Source organism: Centroberyx gerrardi, chromosome 7 (assembly GCF_048128805.1).
Source record: "Centroberyx gerrardi isolate f3 chromosome 7, fCenGer3.hap1.cur.20231027, whole genome shotgun sequence".
NCBI classification, from domain to species: domain Eukaryota; kingdom Metazoa; phylum Chordata; class Actinopteri; order Beryciformes; family Berycidae; genus Centroberyx; species Centroberyx gerrardi.
In genome coordinates, this window is record NC_136003.1 from 28431183 (window position 1) to 28457505 (window position 26323).

Below are 26323 nucleotides of genomic sequence, written 5' to 3' on the forward strand. Positions count from 1 at the left end.
TTTGTAATTATTTGGCATGAAAAATGTAAAGATCTTCACTATTGCACAAAATATTGGCATCTTCAATCCAAAAATATCAGTCTTAACTTCTCCCAAAGCAACAAATCATCTGCCAAAAACTCTGGCCTTTCATTAGCCTACTGTATGTCTGACTTCTCTTTTGTTCTTATTTCATGCTTGTATCCATGCTCTTATTTCCCTTACGCCTTAATTTTGGTGTATGCTGTATGAATAATCTTGACTACCTGTATCGGCCTTGAAGACCTATATCGGTCAAACCCCTGCGATTAACATGTCTGCCCTTTGGTGACAGAGTGAATCCACCTGCAGGATGAAGTCCTCAGTGGAGACACGCTGCAGAGAGAGCAGCTGCAGCCGGCTACCGGTCGTCCGCACGAAGGGACGGGACAGGCAGGAGAGTCTGAGTGTGTTTGTGGGCGGGGAGCGTTATGAACGGCAGAGAGCGTCCCTGGGTGTTGTGTATGTGTGTATGTGTGTGTGTGTGTGTGTGTGTGTGTCACGGAGGGAGTGCGGTAACCAGACAGGTGTCACCGTCACCGGCTCCATTAAAAGGTTCGTCAGCGAAGCGGTGAGCTGACAGCAGACAGCAGTCGACTGCTCAGCCACTTGTTGACTGAACAGCTGTAATACGACACGAGATGCCATCTTGCCGCCTGTCACTCCTTCACAGATTGAGAATCTTTTTTTATTTTTTATTTTTTTGCCGCATCCGTTTTTTTTTTTTTTTCCTTTTCCAGAAATGTATTTTAAGTCAGCACCTGAAATCTCCCTAACCAGAAGGTTTATTCTGACATGGATGTAAACATGAGGAAAAGGAACAAAACTGTGATTTAATACGTTTCTCCAAAACTCCTAAAATAAGATAAGATAAAATAAGATTATACTTTATTGGTCCCTATAGGGGAAATTCAGGGCATTGTTGGGCATTTGCTGTGCTTTGCCATTTTCATGTGTTAGTAAAAGACCCTTGAAGGTGCAGAGACATAATACTGAGTGGATTAGGATTAGACTGATATGGGTTTTGAAAGCTGATACCAATGTTGGATTGCTACCTCCCAAACTCAAAAAAAAAAAAAAAAAAAAAAAAAAAGGATACAGGGATTAGTGTTTCCCCCAGGATTTTGTTCTTAGCAGGGTGGAAGGGAAGCCTCTGAAACAGCATTTAGACCATGATGTGACACTAATACTCTGCAATGAAACGGATACTAAAGATTTTTTTATTTTTTTTATTTTTTTAGGTGGATGTGCAGCTCCTTAAGGCAGAGTGACCCACTCCACCTGTTTCATGGTGGGGGGAAATCCCAGGACACACTGCTGCCTTTTTAAATGAAGAATCACTTTTAAATGAAACGTACATAAAACATTAATGAGCAATTAAATGAATAAATTAAATGTGGAAAGAAAATAAAATTGCATCGCAGGTTTTACAGACCGGCACATGCTGTTGAGTAAAATCCTCCCAAATGAAACTGGAATGATTCCTTTTCTTTATATAAAAATAATATGAGGAACCTCCATCATATCAGAGGCTGGAAGATATCAGATTTTTAATAAAACGCCAATATCGGCAAGCTGATATATCAGTCTAACCCTAGAGTGGATCGCCAGATAAATGTTCAGTGATGAATGGCTGCTGGGTTGATCAGGTCAAAGACACACTTCAACACCTCATGAATGTAAACAATATCTTGTGTTCGTCTGCAAGTTATGCATAATACTTATAAATCATGCATCGACACTCTTTCCAGACGCAACACCAGCAGAATATTCAACTAGAGCCTGTGTGTTTCTGTCAGTAGATCCAGGAGGAGGAGGAGGAGGGAGCGACAGAACAAGTAAAAACACACAGAGAATATGAGAGAGATGCACGGCAAATGTGAGAAATTTGACATTTCCAAACTGAAACAAGGTCAGAATTAGAATTAAAGGAATACACCAAGATTTGGGGAGGTTGGTCAAATCTGTTAAGTGAGAACATAAACAGCAAAATCATCCACATGTCCCCAGTAGATCATTGGCTCTGTTGCTTCATGCTAACACTTTAGCATAAACTATGTTGAGTGATACTAGATCACTAGCATTATCTAAAGTAGGAAGACAGACCTTTTAGTGATAAAATGTTGTTAGATGTTTTTATTGTATGGCCTGTAGATGGATACATTTTAAAAAATTAAGTATTGACTCAACATTGCACAGTGATTTTTATCTGTACTGTCTCCCATCAGCCACCACCTTCACTCCCTGAGGAAACAGGGAAAGTCATCCCTGGTAGTTCAAAACAGTAAGTTATTTTTCTATTATATATTTCATAAATTTTACCAATCCCCTGCACAAAACTGCTACATTTGGCCGCATATCATTTAAGATTACCTACCTTTTAGCTTTAGAGGATCTACAAGTTCTCATTTTCTCACGTTTGCTAACGGCTACTATCACTCAACATAGTTTATGCTAAAGTGTTAGCATGGAGCACCAGAGAATGATCTACCAGGGACACGTGGATGATTTTGGTGTCTCTGTTGTCATCACTTAACAGGTAAGTTGACCAACCACAAACACTTGTGTATTCCTTTAAAAGGTGAAACAGACTTCACCTTAATTCTCAGCCTTCGCACAAATCTCCTTCACTAACTTTAATATTCCCACTTCCTCCATAATGGATTTCCAGGAGTTTGGAATGAACCTGAAATAATGGAAATCTACAAAACCCATTAACTCACCTCCTTCCAGATTGTTTTGTTCTGGAAGTAATTGGGGAGACAGTTTGGTAATGGTAGTCTCTGTTCTCTGGTCCAGTAAACTCTGTCCTGCATGATGATGAGGCTGAGAGCAGCTCAAGCAGGGCTTGGCTACCGTCCCTAAAACACTGTGACCCTAATCTCTCCCCAAGATTTCTACTAAGCCCTGTTTGTGCTAATGAACCTCACAGCGACAAGGCATGCAAAAAAAAAAAAAAAAAAAGAAAAAAAAAAGAGGTCATTAAAAACAGGAAGCATCTGTCTGGAATTAAGAGAAACCCATCTGTCATCACAAGATGAGACTACACCTGGCTGCTAATGACTTCCAAATGTGATCGAAATCTCCGGCAGGAAAATATTAAATGTGAAAGACGCTGGAAACTCACAGAGAGAGCTGGCAGATGAGGAAGTTTGCTACGTTGAAAACCTCTTTTTCAATCTCACTCTTTATTCTGGAGTACTTATAGTGCTTGTATTCAATAAACAAGCCGCTGGCATCGCTTTAATGCATTCATGTCTTATCTTGTAGGCAACCTGTTTGCCTAAAATGACTCCCATTAGCGAGGCTCTGGCAGGGTGAACACGTCCTTCCGGCCGCGATGGCTGCTACAGCGAGACGGAGGACAGAGGAAACCTGCTTCCCGCTAATGAGCAGCGAGCGGCCGGGTTTGGGACGTGGCATCCCAGGCCCCTCTGCTTCGTCTCTGACTCAGGTCCGGGGCGGCCGCACCGTCCCGGCTGTTGCTGCTGCTGACACCTAATAAGGTTGACAAGAGCCCAAGGGTGCAGGCAGGTCTCACAGTAGCACCTAACCCGGCCAGAGTAAATACATTTCTGCTAATAGAGCTGTGGTTTTGACTACAGAGGGTACAGCATGTTTTTATCTCCTTCCATGGACAAACCTGTAGCAGGATTGGTTCTCTGAGCGTCCGATCATTGTGTCGATCCACACCTGCTCTATGGACTCTCACTGAGTTTCTATAAAGTGACGACAGCTACGAGAGTGTGAAACTTTAGTGATTCCTGTGGGGAAACGAGGTTGTTTCAGCAGAAAAATAGTAGCAAAACAATGTGGAATTTCAATAAGAATAGAGTGATGGGGGGAGTTTAAACACAACATATCCAACAAGTCCAACATGTTACAGGTGCTATATGTACTGTAGTATTTTGTGTTTCTCAAAATTAAGACCACATTTCCCATAAACCCATGTACCAACTGATAATGTAATAACTGTCAGATAATGTAATAACAAAATGTGATTAAAAAAAATACAAAAAAAAAACTCGTTAACACAAACATTATTACATTACATTGTCATAAGGTGTCATAAGGTTAGTTGTGGTAGTTAAGGTTAGTCATAAGGTGTGTAACATATTTTTAATTGATGATGTAATAATACTAATAATGTAATAACTCATAAGAATAAGAATGTAATATTTCAAGATCTTACATAAGTAGGCAATATTATTACATCATAAGTTAAAGATATGTTTAATGTCAGTTTGAAAGCAGCTTTCAGAAAGAAGAGGTTTGGATCAGTTCTGACGGGGCAGTGTTGACGAGGCCAGCAGGATTCAGAAAAAATAAAATAAATCCTAAATTTCATCCCAGGAGAAGAGTCAAAACCAAGGAGAGGCAGCACCTGCTCTCTCTCTCTCTCTCTCTCTCTCTCTCTCTCTCTCTCTCACTGTATAAACCGCGGAGCAATTAAATACACTGTGAATAAATTAAGCTGTGCCAAGTTTTAATTTCCAATTATAGCTCTACCCCCAAACACACAGACACACCCCACATACATAAAAGGGCAGAGGGTAAATTAAATTACACCGCAGCGGCCCTGCTAAAATTGAAATTCAGAAGGGGGAGGTTTATTATGATAATAAAAACAGAGATCTCTTATGTCAATAAAAAACTACTGAAGTGCTTCAAGGAAGATTGAGGTGAACAGAAGAGGAAAAAAAAGATGGCAGCTACCTGGAGAGCAGACAGAAATACTGCCTACCTGAGTCTGTGAAATGGTTTAGTAGTATGGGTGAATATGGGAAAACACTACAACAAAAATTACAGCAACGCCACACTGATTCATGCGTTCCATTCCCAAGAGTGAATCTTAAACTGTTATGGCACCAAGAAGGAATTGGTTTAGAAATAAGCCGAATCTATCGTCAAAGACATTCCAAGACCGTAATTTGTCTTTTGGGAAGTGAAATAACACTGTGCTGCACGACTCGAACACTGTTATCCTGCTGGAGTCATTACCAAATTGTGATTTTCTACAAGGACATTCACTTTACCACATTTAATTACACAGATTGAATCTTAAGTAATTGAGGTTCAAAATGTCCAGATGAACATAAAGCTTTTATTTTTTGTTTGTGAAACATAAAAATGAAACAGAACTTGAAGTGATGCATTAAACAACAATGTAAATTGTTGAATCACAGGCAGGCCAAAAACACTGTAAACCACAACCAGAAACATGGGACAAAAACAATGTGTCACAAAGTTACATCGAAATTAGGGGAAACCCACTTAAAGAAAAGAAAAACAAAACAACGATTATAAAATTTGATTTTAGGGGACGTTGATTGTCAGTAAAATGAAATGGCTTACATGCAGATATTGTCTGTCAAGCTGCTTTACAAAAGACGAGAAAAACAACAGAGTTGACAAGTTCAGGGCGAGAAATAACCCCAGAAAAAAGGCACATTTCACAACTCCATACAAAGAGTCATCAGAACCACATTTACCATGTTCAAAGTACTCTCATTCACACACAGACACACAGCCATGCACACAGATGTATTTTAGTCTCCACACCAATTAATAATTACCCATCCAGGTTTACGCTACTTGTACATTTCATTCAAGCACTCCACTTCAGACGGAGACGGAGAACAGCTTGTCCCATCACAGTCTGGGGAGAAGAAAACCAAACGGCACAGGAGTGGGAGCGTAAACGTATGAATGACAATGAGGCTGAAATAATGTTTTATGTATAGCTGCATGCAGGTAGTGTTACAGAATCCCCATCTACAGTCAAATACAGGCAGACATAAGCTCTATTCGCATGGGACTAATATGACCCGGGGACGTCCAGTGATTTGTAATAACTGAGATCGTCACTGATTTTAATCACGTGTGAAGCTGCCATGTCTGTAATTTGTCGAGTTAAAATTCCAGCACAAGTTCCCTACTGCAATTTGGTGAAGACCTGATAATACTAATCCCGTGCAAATTAAACTTAATATCACAAAGTAGAGGTATCTTAATGACCCTCAATGATACTCCAATGCTGCGACCATGCCACAATGACTACAAAACTTAGTTGCAATGCCTAAAAATGCTCAAGGTATGGCACATTCCCCTTCACTTTAGACAACATTATAGCGACTGATGAAAAAGCTACACAACCCGTCTACAGCCCACTGAACTGTGCCGCACTATTCGGTGTGCATTTTAACTGGGTGAAGCTGGAACGATATCTGAATTCATAGTGACACTGTAGAAACTGATCATCAGAGTAGCACTGAGGATGAGAAAACAACATCTGAATGCATGAGTTACTAGACGGCTAAACATTACGGTATGCTTTTGGAACAAAGAAATTGCCCGAGGGCAATTGTGTGCAAACTTGTGCAAAGTGGAATGGTGCAAAATGTTAATGAGAGCGTTTCTCCTTTTTACCACCATGAGTGTTTTCATGACCGGCAGCTAAAGCTCACTGCACCAATTCAGCTGTTTGGATACAGCAAAAAAAAAACACAGACAACTGTATAATATGGTACCGTACACCGCAAAGTTGGATGTAGCAACACTATCAACAATAACAATGAAGCTTCATCAAGGTTTGCATCTTTAGATAACACACACAACATTAAATCTCTATGACTATAGTGGCATATAAAAAGCAGAAAGATGAATGAGGGGTAAAACCAGCAGAGGGGATGATGATGATGATGATGATGATGATGATGATGATGATGATGATGATGATGAGAAGTGTGGTGGCAATAATGGAGTTCATCAACAGAGGCACAATCCAGTGAGGAAGCTGCCATGTGTCAACAGTGAAATTACATTATTGGGCTCCAGACAAACTGGGTCACAATAAAACACGTAAAAGAACAAACTGGCTGGATGACTGGGATGTGTGAGTAAAGCAAACACCCGGGTGACAGCAATTAAGAGATTCACTGACTCCAAATCAGTATCTGTATTAAGCTCTGTGGTACTTTGCTAAGGTTGCAGCCGGCTTGAGATCTCCTCAGTAGCCTTTGCTTTTACCTACTGATAGTTCAGCTGCTTTAGATCACTGGCCTGACAGGTTTTAGGGTGTGTGATAGATACGGCGTGAGGCTTGGAGGAGTCGTGAATGGGTGTTGAGCAGTAAAAGATGGGAGACATGGCCTGTGTGTGAACTACAGACGTGTGTGTGTGTCTGTCTGGTGATAAACAGAGATTGAGCTCTTCCTCGAGGCCTATCTGTCAGTGGATCTGTCATATTGGGAGCGTCATTGTTCACAAGGGGAAGACGAGATCGGAGGCAGCCACCAGTGAAGAATGTATAAACGTCAGCCATAAAAGACTGATTATCCCTGATTCATTCATTTTTTTCTTCTTCTGTTGGTTTCTGCTCCAACTTCATTATTAAGCTGTGTAGAGGCCATGCGATTTTTGCAATGGAACATGAGCGTGCGTCTGACAGGCTCTTTCTCTTCTCACTCCTCTACTCGTTCAATTGCTGTAATATATTATGTTCAAGTTGCATTCTGCCCTGAAAGCCTGGTAGATCACTCAGCCCCTTCTTACTCTACCCTTTTCTTTTATTTGGGATTTCAATGAGGCATATGGAAATGAGGAACTAAACGATGTACAAGTCTCACCAGCTGTCCCGCAGACCGCTTGGACAAGTAAAACAAAAAGCGGCTGTGGGAGTGCAAAACCTTGCGAAAACCTTAGATTGTCCAGCTTATGTTGACAAAAGCACCCTCTTAACAAATGAGCCAGGCCCTTGTCTTTTCCCTTTTGTTATTGTCCTGCACTGTTCCAGCTTTTACGCTGGACCACTAGACATTTGGTCCCTTCCAACAAGTTTGATAAATTACTATTAATTACAATTAATATACATGCTACAAGTCCCATAAAAAGGCACACTGTCCGACCAGTAGCAAGTTCAGTAAGGCCTCAGGTACAGGAACAAAGAGACTGACCACATACAGAAAAAATCAAGTTTTTAAGAACGGCGAGTCCTCCTCATTTCTTGGTGTCAGTCAGGATGATGTTGGCTGTGACGAACATGAGGCAGAAGGTGGCCCACACCACGACGAACCACACCCAGAAGGCGTGGCGGAAGGGGGACCGGTGCTTGTTGACGGCATCCCTGCCCATCACGGGCTCTAGGTGGCGCCTGCCGTAGTACACCAGGAGCGCCGGGATAACGTACTGGATGCCCGTGCCGGCGTACGCCCCTGTAATCCCCACCAGGGACTCCAGGTTGTGGGTGCAGAAGGCCACCACGATAGGCGGCACCAGGGTGATGAGGGGGAAGACGATGCGGTCCACCACCCAGGGGTAGGTGCCCCCGTCCCGGTAGAACAGGGTCTTCCAGTTGTTGCGCAGCGTCACGGCGATGATGGGGAAGTTGGTGCTGATGGTGAAGACGGGGAACAGGCCCAGGAAGTAGCGTAGCGCGGGGATGTCCAGCACGTCGCAGTTGTCCGTGAAGTTGAGGGTGTACATGTCGTGCAGCAGCGAGCTGTCGAAGCAGAAGATGGCGGTGAGCGAGAGGAGGACGTAGAAGCCCAGGATCAGAACGTAGTCCGCCAACACCAGGGTGCCGACGCGTTTCTTGTCGGAAATGGGCGTCACCAGGGAGGGCAGGGAGTGCTGGCACATGAAGGAGTAGACGCATACTCCGAACAGGTTGGGCACCCCGGAGATGGAGGCCACCGGCGGGTGGCCCTCGCCTGTGCCTTTACCGATGCGGATCAGAGCCAAGATGATCATCATGGTGAACGCTGTAAAACACAAAGAGGGAGAGATGGATTTAGGAACAGCATGTGACTACAAATTACCCACCAAGGTGACAGCGCTGACAAGGCCATAACTTCCTGTACATGCAGGCTGCTTGGGATGAGCCGGTGGGGCGGCGTGAAGCATTTAGTCTCAAGCCAAACTTTAGGAGGAAGGCTTTTATTCATTCATTATTCATTCACTTTTTATCATAATAGTCCACCTCAAAGTCATAATTCACTTAGTCGACACTCCTTCATTCATTGGGCCATTACACCACTTTATATTCCTCCAAGTAAAAAACTGGCCAGGTCTGCAGTGTGCATTATAATTACAAATCTTACAGAATTCTGCACAGTGAAACGAGCTAAGACATGTGCAAAGAATAAACACAAATACAGATGAAATTTAAAAACTAATAATATTAGCATTACGTCTCTTGCTGCTTTCCCTAAACTGAGTTATTGTGCACTCCTGCCCTTGTGCATGCCAACAAGGCAAGGCTTGGCGGCGGTTTAACCATGAGCGTTTGACGCGTTGAGATATTGCATCAGTCCTGGGTCAGCTTGGGGCCAAACCCTGGAATCATCCTTTTATCTAGCCCTTCCCTAATCCCACCCACTTCCATCCCTCCCTTCCTCACTCCTCCATCCCTCTATTCGCCCCTTTCATTACTCCGCCACTGTTTAAAAAAAAAAAAAAAAAAAAAAAAAACCTTTTAAAGGGCACGCCTTTCTCCATTGCTAATCTGAAAGCGATTAATGTTGACAAGGCAGGATCGTTTAGGTCCTAATGGGCTGTAGGCGAGTGCTGAGCTGGTCAGGACAGACAGATAATTCAGCTTCCTCTATGCTGATACACCCAACACCAACAGCTGCCTGCCTGCCTGTCTACAGCATGGTCCTTCCACACACAGGCAGCAGTGACATTCATCTGACTTGAAAGACAATATGCAGCCCGTCTAGTTCACAAACTTGTTCTCTCCCTCTCCCTCATCCTCTATGTCATTGTCAAATTAATTGTGACACCTTGGTATAATTACCGTCAACAAATAAGAACATGGCTGAGACAATTGGTAGCCTCTCTACCTCACACCAGTGGTATTGTTAGTGCTAGTGTTTTGCTTTACTGAAGTGGATCGGCCTTTCACTCCTTCCATCACCATGCCATTGCCACTCTGAAAGCTTTAGCTCCGTTTGCTCTGGAAGAACAGCGCCCTCCTTCTGTTTTGTGCCGTAAAGCGATCCATCAGATTTCCCACAAAATCCAAACGGGTGGCACACACTGTAAAAAGCGGTGTAGAGGCTGCCAGTCTTCTCAGTGATGGTCTCCTTTGTTTACAGTAATTACGCTCATGTCTCAAAGTTAATGTGGGAATGATTTATTGATGTTAAAACACTGCACCAAGCAACTTTTAAGGGCAGAAGGTAATACGCCTCATGTGAAACTGCCTTCCAGCTGCATGACCCAGAAACCTGAGGCATAAAAACCCACTACAGAAAATGTTACGGCCCTGCATGAAGTCATTGGAGACAGGTGATGCAGGAGAAGGCACCGTGCGTCTCTACCTCCTGCTGTTCACAGTGCATCACCAATTGATTTCTGGGTGTGTCCCTCCTGCCACTAGCATGAGCATCTCTAAAGGGGAGCGCTGAGCGTGGCATGCGGTCTTGTTATGGGCTAAGAGTCACGTGGCTCGGTAGGCCATCTCACCTCCACACACCCTGTCAGCCCGTGACTCTGGGAGTTAGTCACAGCCTCGCTCTGGCCAGCAGCCAGCTCCTCAACTTTCATCATCAAGCTGTCCTTTAAACACAGGGTGACATTTAGCAAGGCTGAAAGGTGCCACTCCAACCATAATTTGCAAACACACATGCACACGCCACCACTATCATTCATGCACTTCCACACACACTCTGTGGGACAAGGTGTACTGCAGGACTTAGAGGGCATATGGTACCCGATGGTAATATTTTTATTTATTCTTAGACATTTTTTCAATTCTGATTTGGACGATGCGGATATGTGGTAAAAAAAAAAAAAATCCAGATCCATGTGACCTACATACGAAAAAAACGCTCAAGTCGGAATTTGGAAGCGTTACCATGCCAATAAGTAAAGTTTATGACATTCACCTGAGACAACTGTCATAATTTTTGCGCCCATGGCAGCCTGGCTGAGCCAGCGTTAGCATGGAGGACAACAAGAAACAACAATGGAAAGAAGGCGAATTTGGCTTGATTGGTATTTAAGGAGACGCCTCAATTCAGTCAAAACTTGAAGCCACATACCATAAGAGAAATGTGGTCAAAGCAAGCAGGAGGTACAGGCCAGGAATGTAAAGTTTTAATCAGACTGTATTAATCAGGTACTGTGTGCTCTTGCAGTGGCACTTAAATGTATGTCAGGGGGATAAAATTCACTCCAATTACCAGGTACAAACTGTACAGAAGGATGGAGAATCCATGACCAATGACAAAGGTATTCAGCACAGAGGTTAGCGTTGGTGGACAAATATGAGAATGGACGCTTACTGTAGGAGGATTAAGAGGGAACTAATAACAAGTAGAGTGATGAAGCCGTTTTCAAACAGGAGAGCAGACAGCTTCATTTCACACCCTGGTTGCACACCGCTTTCCGTAGAGTTATTTCAGAATGGATGCTAAGGTAAGCGCGCACACATCAGTGGCCAAAGTCCCAAAACCTGTTGAAGGTTTCAGGCACAAGTGGTCAATATTTAATGGATATTTGGCCCACATCCAATGTAATCTCTGGCTCCGGGGAAAGCATGCCAGTGGAAATCCTCCCCACTCCCACCTCAACACTCCTTAAATAGAGAGCGGGTCAAATGCTTGGGCAACGGACCAACCTTCAAGGACAATAGTGGTATAACACCTCAGCTACAGATGTCTGGGAAAAATCCCAAAGACATCACCTGTAAGATTACACAGCAAATCCTGTCATCACTGTACGGCATGATGCAGGGAAAAGCAACAATTGGCTCAGAGTCCTGCAAGGGCTACAACTCGCTACGTTTGTGTTTGCTGCTTTTTCTGAATGGATGTCGTAAAGTAATTATTATGTGTCTACGATCAGCCAGAAAACACACTGTCCTATATGAGAATTGCTACTACAAAGATATACATACTCCCTCTCTGCATCACTCTCTGCTTCTCTCCCCCAGAGACAAAAAAAATCCCCAATGTGTGAAAGAGCCATCAGTAATACCCATCTGTCTGCTACAGACAGGTTACACTCACTCCCTTTGGTCCCTCTCTTTTCTCTCCTTCAAACTCTCCTGTGTTCTCTCCCCCTTTCTCCCTCTATGAGAAGAAGCACATCCGCTATGTGTGAAGCACCCAGCACAGCCACCTGTCTTTCTGGAGTCCACCAAGCGGGAGAAAAAACGCGAAGGGAGCTATTCTCATTCCTGACATCAATGGTTACAGGCTGTACAGGAAGGAAGACAGGCAGGGGGCTTTTAATTAAGAGTGCCTCAGGGTGGCTGGGCACTACTACATTACCTGAAGCACCCTTTTGCCAGGCCAGCCAAGATTTAGTTGCTGCAAGAAAGCCTCTGAGAAAAACTATGATATGGGATTCTTATCCTGGTTTTCTAATTTTGCATGGAATGGCTTCATTGCGGCTTAATCGGGTCAAAAATCTTGGGTGTGTCAAACTTTATTATGGCTGATGTGAAGATGCTTAGCCTTCACCAAAGCAGGTCCTGTTTGCCTCAGGGCTGCGAGGGGGCTTTGTTTAGACAGACTAAGTCCAAAAGCACTTTGACTCATTAGGTGGGTCCAGCAGTAATGGGACAAACAAACAACCAGAGCGAAATATCAGTGTAATTTATGTCTTCAAGTGTTACTCTTCTTGATGTGTGCCTAGGGCTTCAGTGGGGTTTGATCTGTGAAACCTCTGATGTTACCACAAACGACTCCTTTACTGTAGGGGGTCAAGCTTTTAGAAGAACTGCTTGTGAAATGTGCCTTTATTAGCCCTAGCCATTGCATTGCCATTGCATCACTGTAAAGAGTAAAGGCTCAAGATCTGATAACGATGGCAAAAGGTCAGGACTGCTCAGCAAGCTTTTTTCGCTCTCATGTTGTATGCTTTTTGTGTATTTTGTTCTGATGATTGTATACCATCGAGGACCACGTTGGAAACAAGTGTTTAAGTTGTACTGTTGTTTGTACCTTTTTATACCCAATCAATGAATCAATGAGGCATCAACAGAACCCAACTACACAGTTTAAAAAGGGTGCTGTTTTGGAGCTGGTTCTGCTTTCCCTTTTCAGGACACAATGCATCAGGTGGCACCGCAGTACTAGGACACTGGCAGCCATGTGTGACGCTGTTCCATTTCATTACAGCAGGTAGAATCTGGCCGGGGAACTTTCCCAAAGGCCTGATGCTCCGGTCCTGGCAGGAAACCGGGGGAGACGACCTGCTGACATGCTGCTGGAGTAAACACTCTTCCAGCTTATTCACATCAAAATTATTCACTGGCCCAATATGTCATGTAGAGAAATAATACAATGAAAAGCAAATGGTGACCCATAACTGCTCCAGCGGGAACTGCTCAGTGGCCAACAGTTCAAGACTGGAAGTACTGGGAAGCTCCCAGGTACATGTGTGCAAACAACTTGCCTGAGTAAATAAGGGTTTATAACGTTAAATGATAATATGATAAATCCCTCCAAACTGTGGAATGACATACAACATAAAATCTCTACTCTCTACCTATAATCTACAAGCCTTTATGCTAATCAAGGGCAGAGGCTCATTTGTCTTACTTAAACACAGGAACTAACCCCTTATCTTTCAAAGAAATTGAAAGTCAGTCAGATGGTAGAGAGGAGCTGAACACCAAGAACAAAGCCACCAGAATGAGGCATTTCATAATGTGCTCATTTGTCACTGACTCTCAGCTGCATCATGCTACATGGGGAAGGCAAATCATGCCTGGCCCATGATGATTTTATAGCACTCATTGCAGCTCCGGCTATGAATCTCAATGCCGAAGTACTATGCAGCCATGAAATAAGAGCATATTATCTTTGATCACCTTGACTGCTATAGAAGACCAGGGGAATAGAGTCAAGCAACACAGTAAATCCAGTGAGAGTTAGCTAGGTCACTGGATTACCTGCCATTGGTAATAACAAATAATAAATGCATTATTCAACCCCTATTTCAAATCAAATTATGCAGTTTAAAACAGAATAAAATATAGGGCTGCGTTTTTTTAATCTAAACTTGTCATCTCCTCTTATAGCCATTATTGCCCCCATGGCTTCCTTTATGCTCTCCTTGCTCATTATGTTCTGACAAAGAGAAATAGGCCCTGCTCTTAGAGTGCACCTTTCAAGGGCAACATACCACTGACATCCTGATGAAGTCTCCTCTGACACACCTCTATCCCACTCACGGTAATCCTCTGGCAACAGCACCTAACGGCACAATTCTCCTTGCCTTTCCCGTAGACCCTCCGCAAAACTCATTCATTCAGATGGGATGAGCCATTTACCTCTGGAGGTATCTCTCAGGATATGGTGATTACCTGGACGTTCAGCTCGACAGGAACTGAGCGAATTGAGCAGGTGTCAAATAGCCACATATCACGTCCGCATTACTAGTGCCTGTCCATCTCGCAGCCTGTGATTTATGTTGCTTGGACGGAGACGGCAATGACCTTGTGGGGGAATGCTTCAACTTAACAACCCCCTAGAGGAGGTTCTTACAGCTGTATTCTCACTGGTGGCAAACAAAGCTGTTGCTGTTAAGCCGAGGTTGGTAGACACTCTCAAAGCCCCGAGGAGCTGTAGCCTACGGAAAAAGGACTCTACAGCCGCTATCCCAGAAGAGATGGGATTCCTGGACTCAATTAATGAGTAGAAAATGGCTAAAGGTGAGAGGTGATGAATCTTCAATGGGCTGAGGCGCACGTGAGAGCTGCAAGTTGGGGGATAGTCTTCGGAGAGAGTGAATCGGACACTTTAACATGAACATTTCCGTGATGACAGTCAGGAAGGTCAAGGACTTCTCAGGTGTGCTTTTATGTTTGATCGAAGTGCCATTACTGTCACGGCATTTTAAACACTAAAGAAAAACATGGTACTCTAACGGTCCTGGTAGCGCTGCTCTAGTGTCATCTCATCTCGTTTGCCAATTTAAACAACTCCTCCTCTAGTGGTTTTAGAGCTCAGCAATCATCCCATCATTAATTAAGAGAGACACTCCTTGAGCACTCTTGGATAATTCTCTGCGGTAATGAGCGGCTTCGGCTCTTTGCCCAGTTCTCACCAAGGTTTCAGAAATTCCTGCTGTGGTGGAGTTCTCTATGATAGCCTATCACGTCAAAGTTATCAGGACAGGAGCTAGCGGGCTGCTGCTGTGCATGGTGGGCTAACGGGTGATAGTGGCTGCCTTGCCTAGTAACAACAAGCCCTGTAATCACAGATAGGACTATCAGGAAGCACAGCACAGAGCAGCACAGCAGCTGGCCTACTGTTTAGCATCCCAGACTGCAGCTCAGGTTCACAGGGCTGAGCCAGCCAAACTCCATGACATTATCTACAGGCTTCATGAAAACATCAATTAGTCCACTCACTCAGCCGTAGCTCTGCAAATTGCACATTATCCACCGATAAGAAGTTAAATGCACCTGCCTCCATTACAACCTGCAAAGCACAATCCGAAGAGTTCACATCTTTAAAACGTATCAGCTTAAGACCACAGGCTACGGAAACGGGCGTGCTGTGGTGTTTAAACTTAAGGGACTATTTCCTCTGTGCTACTCCTCAGCAATTAGCCTGGTAGAAAAACTGTTGACTACCAGAGAATAAGTCTGTCTTTTGAATGTTAGTTTGCATTCAATGCTCAGTTGCATCAGCGTGTGCACAAGGTCAAATGTGTGATTAAACATTTAACATGGGCACTATAAATATGTATGATTTTTTTCCTCCTCACCATTAAAAAAATCTACAACAGCTGAAGAGAACGGAGAGTCAATATGCAATGGATTTAAAGTTTGGGATTCAAAATTATAAATAGCCTATCCACAATATGACCCAGTGATTACTATGACTACGCTCTCTCTCCTACCAGGAAATGGAGGCAACACCGAGGTAAACAAGGTGCAGAGGTCAACAGCCATGATTAAAAGCTTAGTTAGTAGGTACCGAGATCCAATTGATCCTGTGCTTCAACCAAAGCAGACATCCTACAAGCATTCCCCTAATCACCCTGGAATTTATCTCAGCAGGAAATCAAACCTCTCATTACACAAAAACAGGCATCAATACTAAGCAGGGGTGGAGGACAAGGACACACTACACTAATGTTAAAGTGTCTGATGCTTGAGCTCTATTTAGATTTTGTCCTTGTCTGAAAAAATGTGTCAAACAAAGACAGATTTTCTCTTGCAAAGCCAGTTCTTGGTCAGCGCATGAAAAGGCATGATGCATTCCAACCTGGAGTTTTTTTCTTAAATGTAATTTTCAGGACCTCTGAACTGTGGTTCTTCTATAAGGTTCATTAAGACCCGACCATATTTCACCGTCCCCCCGTGAGCTACACGCTCTGGACAAACTCAACTTTCCACTCAACCAGCCACCAGAGTCCCCTTGACCTTCAAAAACAATATTTCGCTCCCTCACCGATTTAAAATGGCACTGGGTAGCTCTGAATATCCCCGGGGGCACGTTCTCAGCTCTGTATACGATGTTGTAGTAAACCAAGACCATTAGATGGATGGAGAGACCTATGGACCACTGAGGCTGCAAGTCTGCAATTTAACTTACTGGCTATTTGGTCTTTGATACCGAGGAGGAAAATGGAGTAGTTTATTTCACCTCGTTGCTATACAGACTCAGCGAGGTTCAACCATTTAAATTTTGTGTATATTCATATATAATCTTTAAGAGTTTGACTGTCAGATGAAAAAAAATACTTTTCAAAATAGATGTCTGTTTTACCCTGTTTTTACAAACATTACAAAAGTAAACCTTTTATTACCTCAACATAGAAATAAAACTCACGTTTAGCAGCAACATATTGTTAGCCCTTGTAAATAGAAAGCTGAATCAATGCGCTTCAGAATTAAAAATAATGTTTTCAATCCAATAAATCACAATGTTAAGAAAACCAGTGCTGGGACAACAGTGTTCCAACAGCGTACACCATACTGAAATTTCAAATTGGACTTTCAAGCATCTCCACAGAAACAAATGTGACAGTGCTCTCTGAATGCATGATTTCCACTTTCCCAGTAAAGGATCCATATACCATGGATGGAAGAGTGATATATTGCCCCATGGAGGCTCCACAACTATCTATGCATCCCAGGGGAGACGGACGAAGGGTGATTAATACTCGTTTACTCAGTGAGGGGTCTCTCTGCTCATTCCCTTCCACTCATACCACTCAATATCAATTAAGGTGTGGGCTCTTAAGCCCTCCACTCTTGTCAGCCTTTCAGTTGTGGTCTTTTCTGGAGTGCAGATAATGGTTCCTTCTCCTCACAGAAGGCTGAGAGGCAGGGAGCGGAAACAGGTTTGTTTGCAACAGGCTGTCAATCGGCCTCATCATTTACTTTTGCATACATTTATCAATTTAAATGTACAAGGAAATTACGGCTTAAGGGAATATACTATGAGTAATGGTATATAAATATGTCCAGAAGGGTGGATGGTGTGATGCTGAACATCAACAACAGATAGTAAATCAGGTATGGATGCTGAGAGAAGAGACAAGCTGTAAATTGGGCTTTAGTGAAGGTCAAGAGGTCAAAGTAATGTTAACTGGTTACTTAAAATGATCTACACGTACTTGTACTTAGACATGAAAACAATGGTAACATGCACCTCTATGTGATAAGATGAGTTGCATCAAAAGTCTTCCTCAATCAGGAGTAATTTGCTCTTCATGTGCCACCACTGGAACCTCTAATTTGACAGGTTACAGTGATCCAGCCTGTTTCCCTCTGGTGGCAAAGGTGACGCCAACATTTTTAGCTAGAGGCACCGGCAGATAATTTGGTGGCACCAATACTTTGGCCAGGAGACTGCCTTACACATAGTTTATGATGTCTACTGAAATATGTTGCCCGTTGAAAATAATGTTATGCCTAGTGTCAGTGTGCTATATCAACTAGATTAATGTAGATAATGTCCTACAATAAGTAATGAGCTAGGCAGCTCCATTTACATTCTCTATATACAAGATTCTGGTTTGCCATCAGTCATAAAAAGTCAGACATTATAAAACTTACTTTACACACCAACCAAACCAATTGACAGTAGTATTTACCACTTTGTTGGGTCATTCATGTGTGTTAAACTTGTAGTAATAATATTTCTGACAGCACTTAAATGCAGCATCAGTTTTGGGAAATGTTTCCCCACAAATCCAAAAGCAAGCTCTTCATATCACCTCTGGCTTATTATGGTGCTTTTTAAATCTTTTTTCCAAGCTTAAGTCATCTTAAGGTTGAGATAGATTATTATTAACCTGAGACAGATTATTTTTCACCCATGACAGTTTCCAACTTTGTGTTTATTACATTTTTGCAAAGTGCATATAGATTGTGTTTGAACCACTACAAACTGAAACAAATTTAAATGATTTTCTCTGTTGGGTTGAACAGATTTATACATTGGTTTACTGCAATTTTAAGACTAGTCACCAAATACTAGTCTGAAGGCATGATGTGGTCAAATTGCGTTCATGAGGCAGTTTAAAAAGAACTTGATTACCCACCAAGAGAGACCAGTGGTTTTGAGACGAGGGCTTCTAGCTCCGCCATTCTAAAGTGGATTAGCCTTTTCAGAAATCGCCTATATTCTTGGCTTTAGAAAACTCAAAACATTGCTTCACTATTTTTTTTCTTAGGGACTTAGTTGGGTTTTTTGGTCGCACTGGTGACCAAATTAAAAACAGTCACATGTGTTCCCCCATGAATGATGCAGCTATGACGCAGGGGTGAGATGCATCATTCCCCCCAGTTTGGTCAAAAACCAATCCGATGTGTCTGAGATATCGCATGCGATGGTGTGATGAACAAATGCACGGTCGGACGGAGACCAATCGTCAGCCCCCCCCGCCCCCTGCCCATTTCATTGCAGGGACAGTTAAGTGGCACGACTGGAAAAAACAAAGAGCTGAGGATCGCACTCCGGAACCGTGGGTTATAAGAAAGGTGTCACACTGTCCCGGCCTAATAGCTCCTCCGACAAATGACAGCATGTCGCGGGCAGCATAGCAGCAGGCAGGCGCACCATCACTCATGTTGTGTGCGAAAAAGATTGCAGGAGGGCTCGCTGGACGAGGGAGGCGGCTACAGCTGAGTGACAACGAGAGCGGCAAGGCCGGGGCCGAGGCCAGGAGGCAGGGACCCAACGCACAAGCCAGCTGCTCACCCAGACATTCAGCACAGTACAGTCCACTTAGCGCTCCTCATCCACCACGCCATGTTCCCCCACAGGGCGGCACGGGTGACTGCAGATGCACCCAGGGGAGCCCAGTCGCCGGTCCCCTTGTCTGTGGTGAGAAATGAGCGGGACGGAGACGGGGTGGGCGCTGACGTCTGTGGCATGAGTTTCAACGGTTTCAAATGAAATGGACCCAGACAGCAAAGGGCCCAAAATGACCAGATGAATTGCTGTAAATAAATATTGTATATTTAATCATGACAATAGAGACAGCTATCATTGGACTGGTAGTGTTCAAAGGCAACCATGTAGAAGAAACTGCGGGTCTGAATGTGTTATGGGGCCTCCTGTTAGACATGAAAAGAGACAGAGGCGGAGGGAACTCAACTGTGAGGAATGGCAGAGGCAGAAATCATCTTTCTTAGCTATTATATTACTTCCAGGTCCAGCAGCTACCTAGAATGGTTCCTGGATGTGCGGGACCACTCTATATTTTTTAGAGGTACAAAATTCCAAAATGGCTAAAACAGATAGTTCCAGTCCTCAGTTCTGATTTGGTGCGACATGTTTGAAGCTGTTGTAAAATACCTGTTAAATGCCCTTTAACCGGTTAAAAGTTCATTTAAATATTAATACGAAAACCGAAACCCACCACTCACAGCCACCGCATCGTTTAGCTACTGTTACAGAACTACATTGCTTGGCAGGGGATAAACAGTAATTGTTATTGATGAAAAATGAACAATTAGTTCAATAATTGCATTCTTTCCACAACCTCTTAGCTGTCCTAAAAAATAGTGGAAAGCACAGCTTCTTGTAGCTTACTGCTTAAGTAACACTTTGTATTTCACCTGTGTACTAATAGTACTATTTGATTGTGGGCACTCCTCAGACAAACTAAACTCTTGACGTATTTTCCAAAACAATATTCTAAAGTCAAAGACTTAGAAATCAGACCCTGGATAACCTCATATTTGGTCCGTTCAAATCTCTGTAGAATTTGCTAAAACTTGCATTCAATTCAACGTTCCATTACATTTCTAAAATCACAATTGCCTGGGATTTAACTTAGTTTTTCTTTTTCTGCTTCATCAGTATTAATGAGAATCTGTTGTTTACTCTACTCACTGAGCTCTGAGATGCAGATCAGGAAGAGCAGAAACATGAGACATCTCATACATAAAGCATTATTTGTGGTGTAGCATTAAACAAACATGTTCTGGTTAATGAGGGCAATTTTGTTGAGAAGCCACAGGTACTTTGACTTAACTTTGTCTTGCTGCAGGCCTACCATTATGTATTTCTGAAAGGAGAGACAATGTCTTAACAGCCAAATACATTCTCTTATCCTAGAACAACACCTACTCTACAAACACCCCAACAAACCAAAACATACATAATCCAAATTCCCTTTAGACAATGGAAAATGTTCTCGGAAAAGGAAAGTCTTGGTTCCCTGCGCTTAAAACAGAGAGCCAAAGCTGGAGGCAGAAACGACATGAAACCGGGGCTATGGCCAATACAAATGACCTAATTAAAAAATCCAATGGACACAAAAGGCGAGATATACGTTTCCAGGACCCATTGGAGAGGCAATGCATAGTTGGAGGGTGACATTTCTTCTATGCATTTTTGAGCACATGGCCAAAATATATGAGGTTTCACAATCAAATACTGTGGATCCATGTGTTATAAAGGGTAATTCCCCTTCTTATGAACTCTCTCACAGGAATGTCATTTGCCAGCTCAAATTACTGCTGCGTGTCACCAAAATGTCTTCCTAGGTTTACGCTCACTTGTGTACTCATAGACAAACTGAGGATTTGGCAGCAAATCTAATAGAGACAGAGGCAGAGTATAGTCTACAGTGCAGTACGGTATGTGGACAAATGATCAGTTGGTAAAACCCGAGGTCAGACCAAGGCTTGTCACAAACACCCAGTAAAACTTCACAGACAAAGCAACGTCAACTACTGTTGAATATTGTATATTGTATTGTATAATATTGAATAGAGAACCACTTTGCATTCATTTAACCAGAAAATCAGTAGCGGATCTTATTGTTCAAATACTGTTGGTCTCTTGTGTATATTTTGCGTCTCAATTTACATTTCCTCTGAGAAATTAGCCAAATCCTGCATGAAAAATGACCCATAAAAAAATAACTATGTAGACAGGGATGTAAATGGATTCAAAATCCAATCTTTGATGGCCGTTTTATCTCGAAGCATCCTTTTCCTCAGATGTTGTGAAGGCTGGGCTCTGTTTGTGTTCAATGGGCACTGGCACCAGTGCATTGGGGAAACAAGGAGCTTCCACTGCAGCCATTTTGAATCATTAGCCAATGCTGTAAGGAGCCCTGCAGAAGTGACACCACCGATCAATCACATACAGAGCCAAGGGAGGGTGAGGATGGACAAGGGAGAGTGAAAGGTGCAGCCACAAACCCCCTGTGTTATTTAGCCAGCCAGATAGTGGACAGTGTGTGTGTGTGTGTGTGTGTGTGTGTGTGTGTGTGTGCATGAATGCCGCCATGTTTGTGTGTTGTTTATGTGAGCTAGCGTAGGGCTATGCGGGGGTGGTGGGAGCGCCATGATTCAGTGGTGTTGTGATTTTAGCAGCGGGTCCAGGACGGGCGGTTTATTTTCGTCCGTCGCCCTGTGAGTGACGGTCCAATCAAGCCTGGGACGGGCTGTCAGGCCTGTCAGGCTGAGGGATGAGAGGAGATGGGAATCAGAGACACAGAGCAGGACCGAACCATGATGGACGGACCCGGGCTCAGCAGCCACACAGCAGAGGGGGGGGGGGGGGGGGGGGGGTGGATGGAGGGATGAAGGGAATGTGGCGGATAGGCAGAGAAGATGGGAGTAGGTGTGGGTAGAAAGAGAGGAAACAGAAAGAGAGAAGGAGTCGGGGGGAGGGGAGGGAAACGAAGGGAGTTAGGAAAAAGTGAGAGACAGGTGGAAGGGAAAGAGAGATGGAGGGTGTGGGCCTGTGAGTTAAAAAATTGAGTTTGTGATATTTTACATGAGGGAAAATACATACTCTGACATCCAGTGATGTGATAATGTGTAAATATTGTGTTTATTCTTACCAACCCAGCGCATGAGTGAGGTGAGGATCTGAAGATATTTGGTCTTCTGGGCATTGAAGAAGGTGAACGGGCCCAACAGTAGAGTAAAGACGCTCTACAAGAGGGGACAGAGAGGACATCTTTAATAATCAAATTCTTATACAGTAAAAACTTCATTTTTACTTGTTCAAGGTAAGGCAAACGTACAAAAATCACTCCAGCGGCTACTGAACATGAGGAAATCTAAATCCACCATCATGAAACGTGATTTGATCTATAATTCAAAGAAGGGAATAAGCGGAATAACATTAGCAGACGTATGAATATATCATTAAAGGAGGCCAAAAGTGAGGGCTTTTCCTTTCCATCCCATAAAAAGAAGAGGCCAATACTGGGAACCAAGGCAACAATCAAAATGTCATCCCTCACGAATGATGCTGTTCCCCTTTGAGCCAGTCAGTAACAAATATGTCATCTTGTAGTTGTTTATTGTGCATGGCAGGAATAATTGAAGAGGAGCTGTCAGACAGTGGGCTGAACCTTTTGAAATGTACATATTTATTTAAAGTGGCACTAGGCAAGATTTTTTTATATAAAACTGCACCTGTCTTACCAGCCTAAATCACAGAGTAGGGTTGCAACAGAGAACAGCGTCCCGTCACCGTTAATTAAGACCCCACAGATCCAGGATTCAGATTCAGATGTCAGGAATGGACACAGGAGGTGACAAATCAAAACTTAAGAGCAAAACCAAAACTGTCCATCCAGAGAAAGCTCTATTCACCAATGTAAGATCTCGTGCTTCTCCGTCCCTTTGGATTTCTTTGGTATAAAGCATCACAGACCGGCCGGATTGGTAAACATAAAATGAGGGTGCTGTGTGTAGTTTAATGACGCCACCTTTATATCATTTCTGGGTATTTAAAGGAATAGTTTGGTATTTTGAACCCTGGGCCCAAACAACATGTTTTCCATCATGATTCCTATTAGTAGAAACCATAACTTTGCATAATTTTTAGTTACTTTTTTTACAGGTACCGCTCACTGCCAACGTGCGAAGTTGCCCACTGCAGCTTCATCATTCACAGATTTTACTGGTAATTAAAATGTTTCATTTTGACCTGTGATTGTAGCGCCCCCCTTGGACCAATGAGTGTAATTTTGAAAGTGGTGAGATGCATCATTCCCAAAAGTTTTATCGAAATCCCATGAGCGGTATCTGAGATACTGCGAGTGACGGACAGACGAACAGGCGGACGGAGACCGATCCATAGTCAACAAAAAAATCTCGAAACCTCTCGGGCCACGAGTCCGATTGCCTATCAGATACTCACTTTTATCAACAGCTGCAATCAGAGGCAACGGCTCAGCACCTAACTCCAATTCCATCAGTTCCCCTCCCTCCTCTCCCGTGCCCCGCAGACTTATTCCTTTCCTCCATCTCCTCCCTCCATCCCCATTCTCTCTGACAATCTCAGGTCTGACTGCCGGGTTTGAGTGGCGGGTGATCTCAGAGGCAGTCACTTGGGTGCCATGTCATCTGAAGAGCACCCTGCAGGGTTTCACACATGGACCCCCGCCCACCCACTCAACACATATAGACACACACACACACACTCAAACACACACCTCTGTGACAGGACACAGGATGAGGCTTCAGTTTAGTGGAGAAAAAGCAGAAAAAGGAGAGGGGAGACAGAGATGGAGGGAGAGAGATGGGGATGCTGCTCAAGTCTGCAACTGAAAATCAACTTTAGGTTTAGTTGAATTTTTTTTTTTTTTTTTTTACGGGGCTTGCACCTAGCGCATCACCTCCTGTGCACCTTCCCAGTACCTGGTGTTTAGTATAGGTGGTATAAGTTGAGTCACTACTGTATGGTATCAATCAGTGATAGAAAGTATCAAAACGTACATTTATTTATATGAAAAAGCTGCGGATTATTACTTTAAAAAAATGCTAATGATCACCAAGACTCAGCAGGAAAATGCCGACAGGGAAGAGTGAGACCAGACTTGTTTAAAACTATTATTTCCTGATGTAAAGAAGGACAGCTGGGATGACTGCGGGTCAGAGAAGAGAAAAAAAATCAATAGCCTTTAATTCTGCTGAATAATGATGATGCCTACATGTCTACGTATTAAAGTATTACCAGCTGTCTTCTTGGCAAAGTGCAGCCTGAGCTCAAGCCAAGGCATAAATTTGCAACAGCCATTAGAAGTAATAAATGAGGCATTATGAAGAGAGGTGTGTATGAAAAGGAAGGTGAGATGATCGGTGGCCGGCTGAGAGACGGTGGCAGTATTTTAACCCCGAGTGGTTCAGGATGGTGCGCCGCATCTCAGCACTTTTGGTCTCAGGCAGTTTAAAGGTCAGTTTGGAATCAGCAGTATGGCACCACATCAACCTGGATCTAGTATTCAAGTGATGTTGAACTTTGGTTGTACCTCGGGTTGTGTAGCTTCCTGGCCATGACATAACCCTAAAATCGGCGATTCTCTGTTATCTGTTGTATCCGGTCTGAAGAATTTCACTGTTACACTTGTTCAAACTGAAAGGTTAAATAAACACAAAGAAAGCCATTCATTTAAAAACAATTCAGAACAGTTTTTTTAATATATTGTCAGAATCTGCTTTGTTAGTGTTTGTTTATGTGCTAGAAGTGTGAGTTTTCAGACCTGTTCCTCCATACAACGGCAGTGAATGGAAAGAGAGAAAAACGCAATTCTCCAATCGTCTCTACCGGAGCAACAGATAACAGAGAATCACTGATTTCGGGGTTATATCATGTCCAGGAAGATACACAACCCAAGGTACTACCAAAGTTCAACATCACTGTAAGTAAAATGTAGGTAAGATGAATTAATGATGCAAAAACGCAGAAAAGAGCTGCAGTGGGTGGCCATACTGGGGAAGAAGATGCTATTAGGAAAGGAGTTACCAACTATATATCATTAAAGCACACTGACCAAGACGAATCACTAAAAAAGCCTTTAATAGGTGGATAGTTCACATTGAAATCAACCAAAATGTTTTTTGTTTTGTTTTTTTTGGCCATGCTGGTCAAGAATCTCGTCTTCGCCTGGTGTTCAAGACGTTGTCCAATTTCCCTGAGGGCTAATATCAGTGAGCCTGCATGTATGTGGGCTGCGCACACGGCTGATAAATTTCTCCCTTTAACATGAAGTCAGTAGCTTCAGCGCCGCTCATGAATCAAGACTGCACCTCCAACAACTTACAACCTCCCACTAAAGCCATATTGCAAAATGGCCCGAGGACATTGGACTCCACTCGACCGTAGAACAACAACTAGAGCAATACAAGCACACACTCCTAAAATAAATAACCCGACAATACCTCCCTCTTTTGTAGAAAAAAAAGAAATCATAAAGCACCAATTAGATTATGTCGCTCCGCATCTTTCTACTCTTTCTTCATATATTCCTTGAGGGCTGTTTAAAGGAAAAATCCACCCTAAACACTTAAAAAACATGACTGATGACTGGCTAAACGTAGACCATGTGACATCATGTTGATTTATTTCCAGAACAGCTACAATGGAGTGTGATGGCAGAAAATGTTCAGCTGCCTAAAACATCAACGGTAAACGTCGGGTTTTGGTGTCAGTCCCTCAGAATCAAAGAGCGAGGGCTTCTTTCTAGAGCCGCCATTTTGCACCGACGCTCAACAATCACACAGGGAGAAATCCATCGTAGAAGAGGCAGAGAGACCAATTTCTCCACAGATAGTAAATGATTACACTTGATCATAAAATAACTCCTCGAGTGCATTGAACATCACAGATTGATTACATCCAGAATTGTAAGAGTATCTTGAGGGTGGATTTTTCCTTTAACTCTAAATGGGTGAAGTCTGGCAGAGGAGTGCAGGGAGTCGATGTGGGTTCTTTCTCAGTAGATTAGTCCGGTAAACTCAGTAGTACTGAGATACGAAGTAAAGATCAGGCAGAGTCGAAGTGCCAGGTCGAGGTGAGTTTAATTCAGTCAACGCACATGTGGATCTCCATCAAATTAGAAAGGG

At 43.2% G+C, this 26323-nt stretch overlaps 1 protein-coding gene across 1 annotated transcript in view; it reads right to left on the reverse strand.

The window, feature by feature from the left end:
- Nucleotides 1-5125: 5125 nt before the first annotated feature.
- The window catches only part of slc38a12 (solute carrier family 38 member 12), a 63553-nt gene continuing 42355 nt past the window's right edge, over nucleotides 5126-26323 (reverse strand). Inside the window, exons 9-10 of the mRNA XM_071894593.2 lie at nucleotides 22306-22399; nucleotides 5126-8780 (exon numbers count right to left, since the gene is read on the reverse strand). Coding sequence (XP_071750694.1) covers nucleotides 8017-8780; nucleotides 22306-22399 — 858 coding nt within the window. The 3' untranslated portion in view covers nucleotides 5126-8016. The remainder of the gene's footprint in view (nucleotides 8781-22305; nucleotides 22400-26323) is intronic.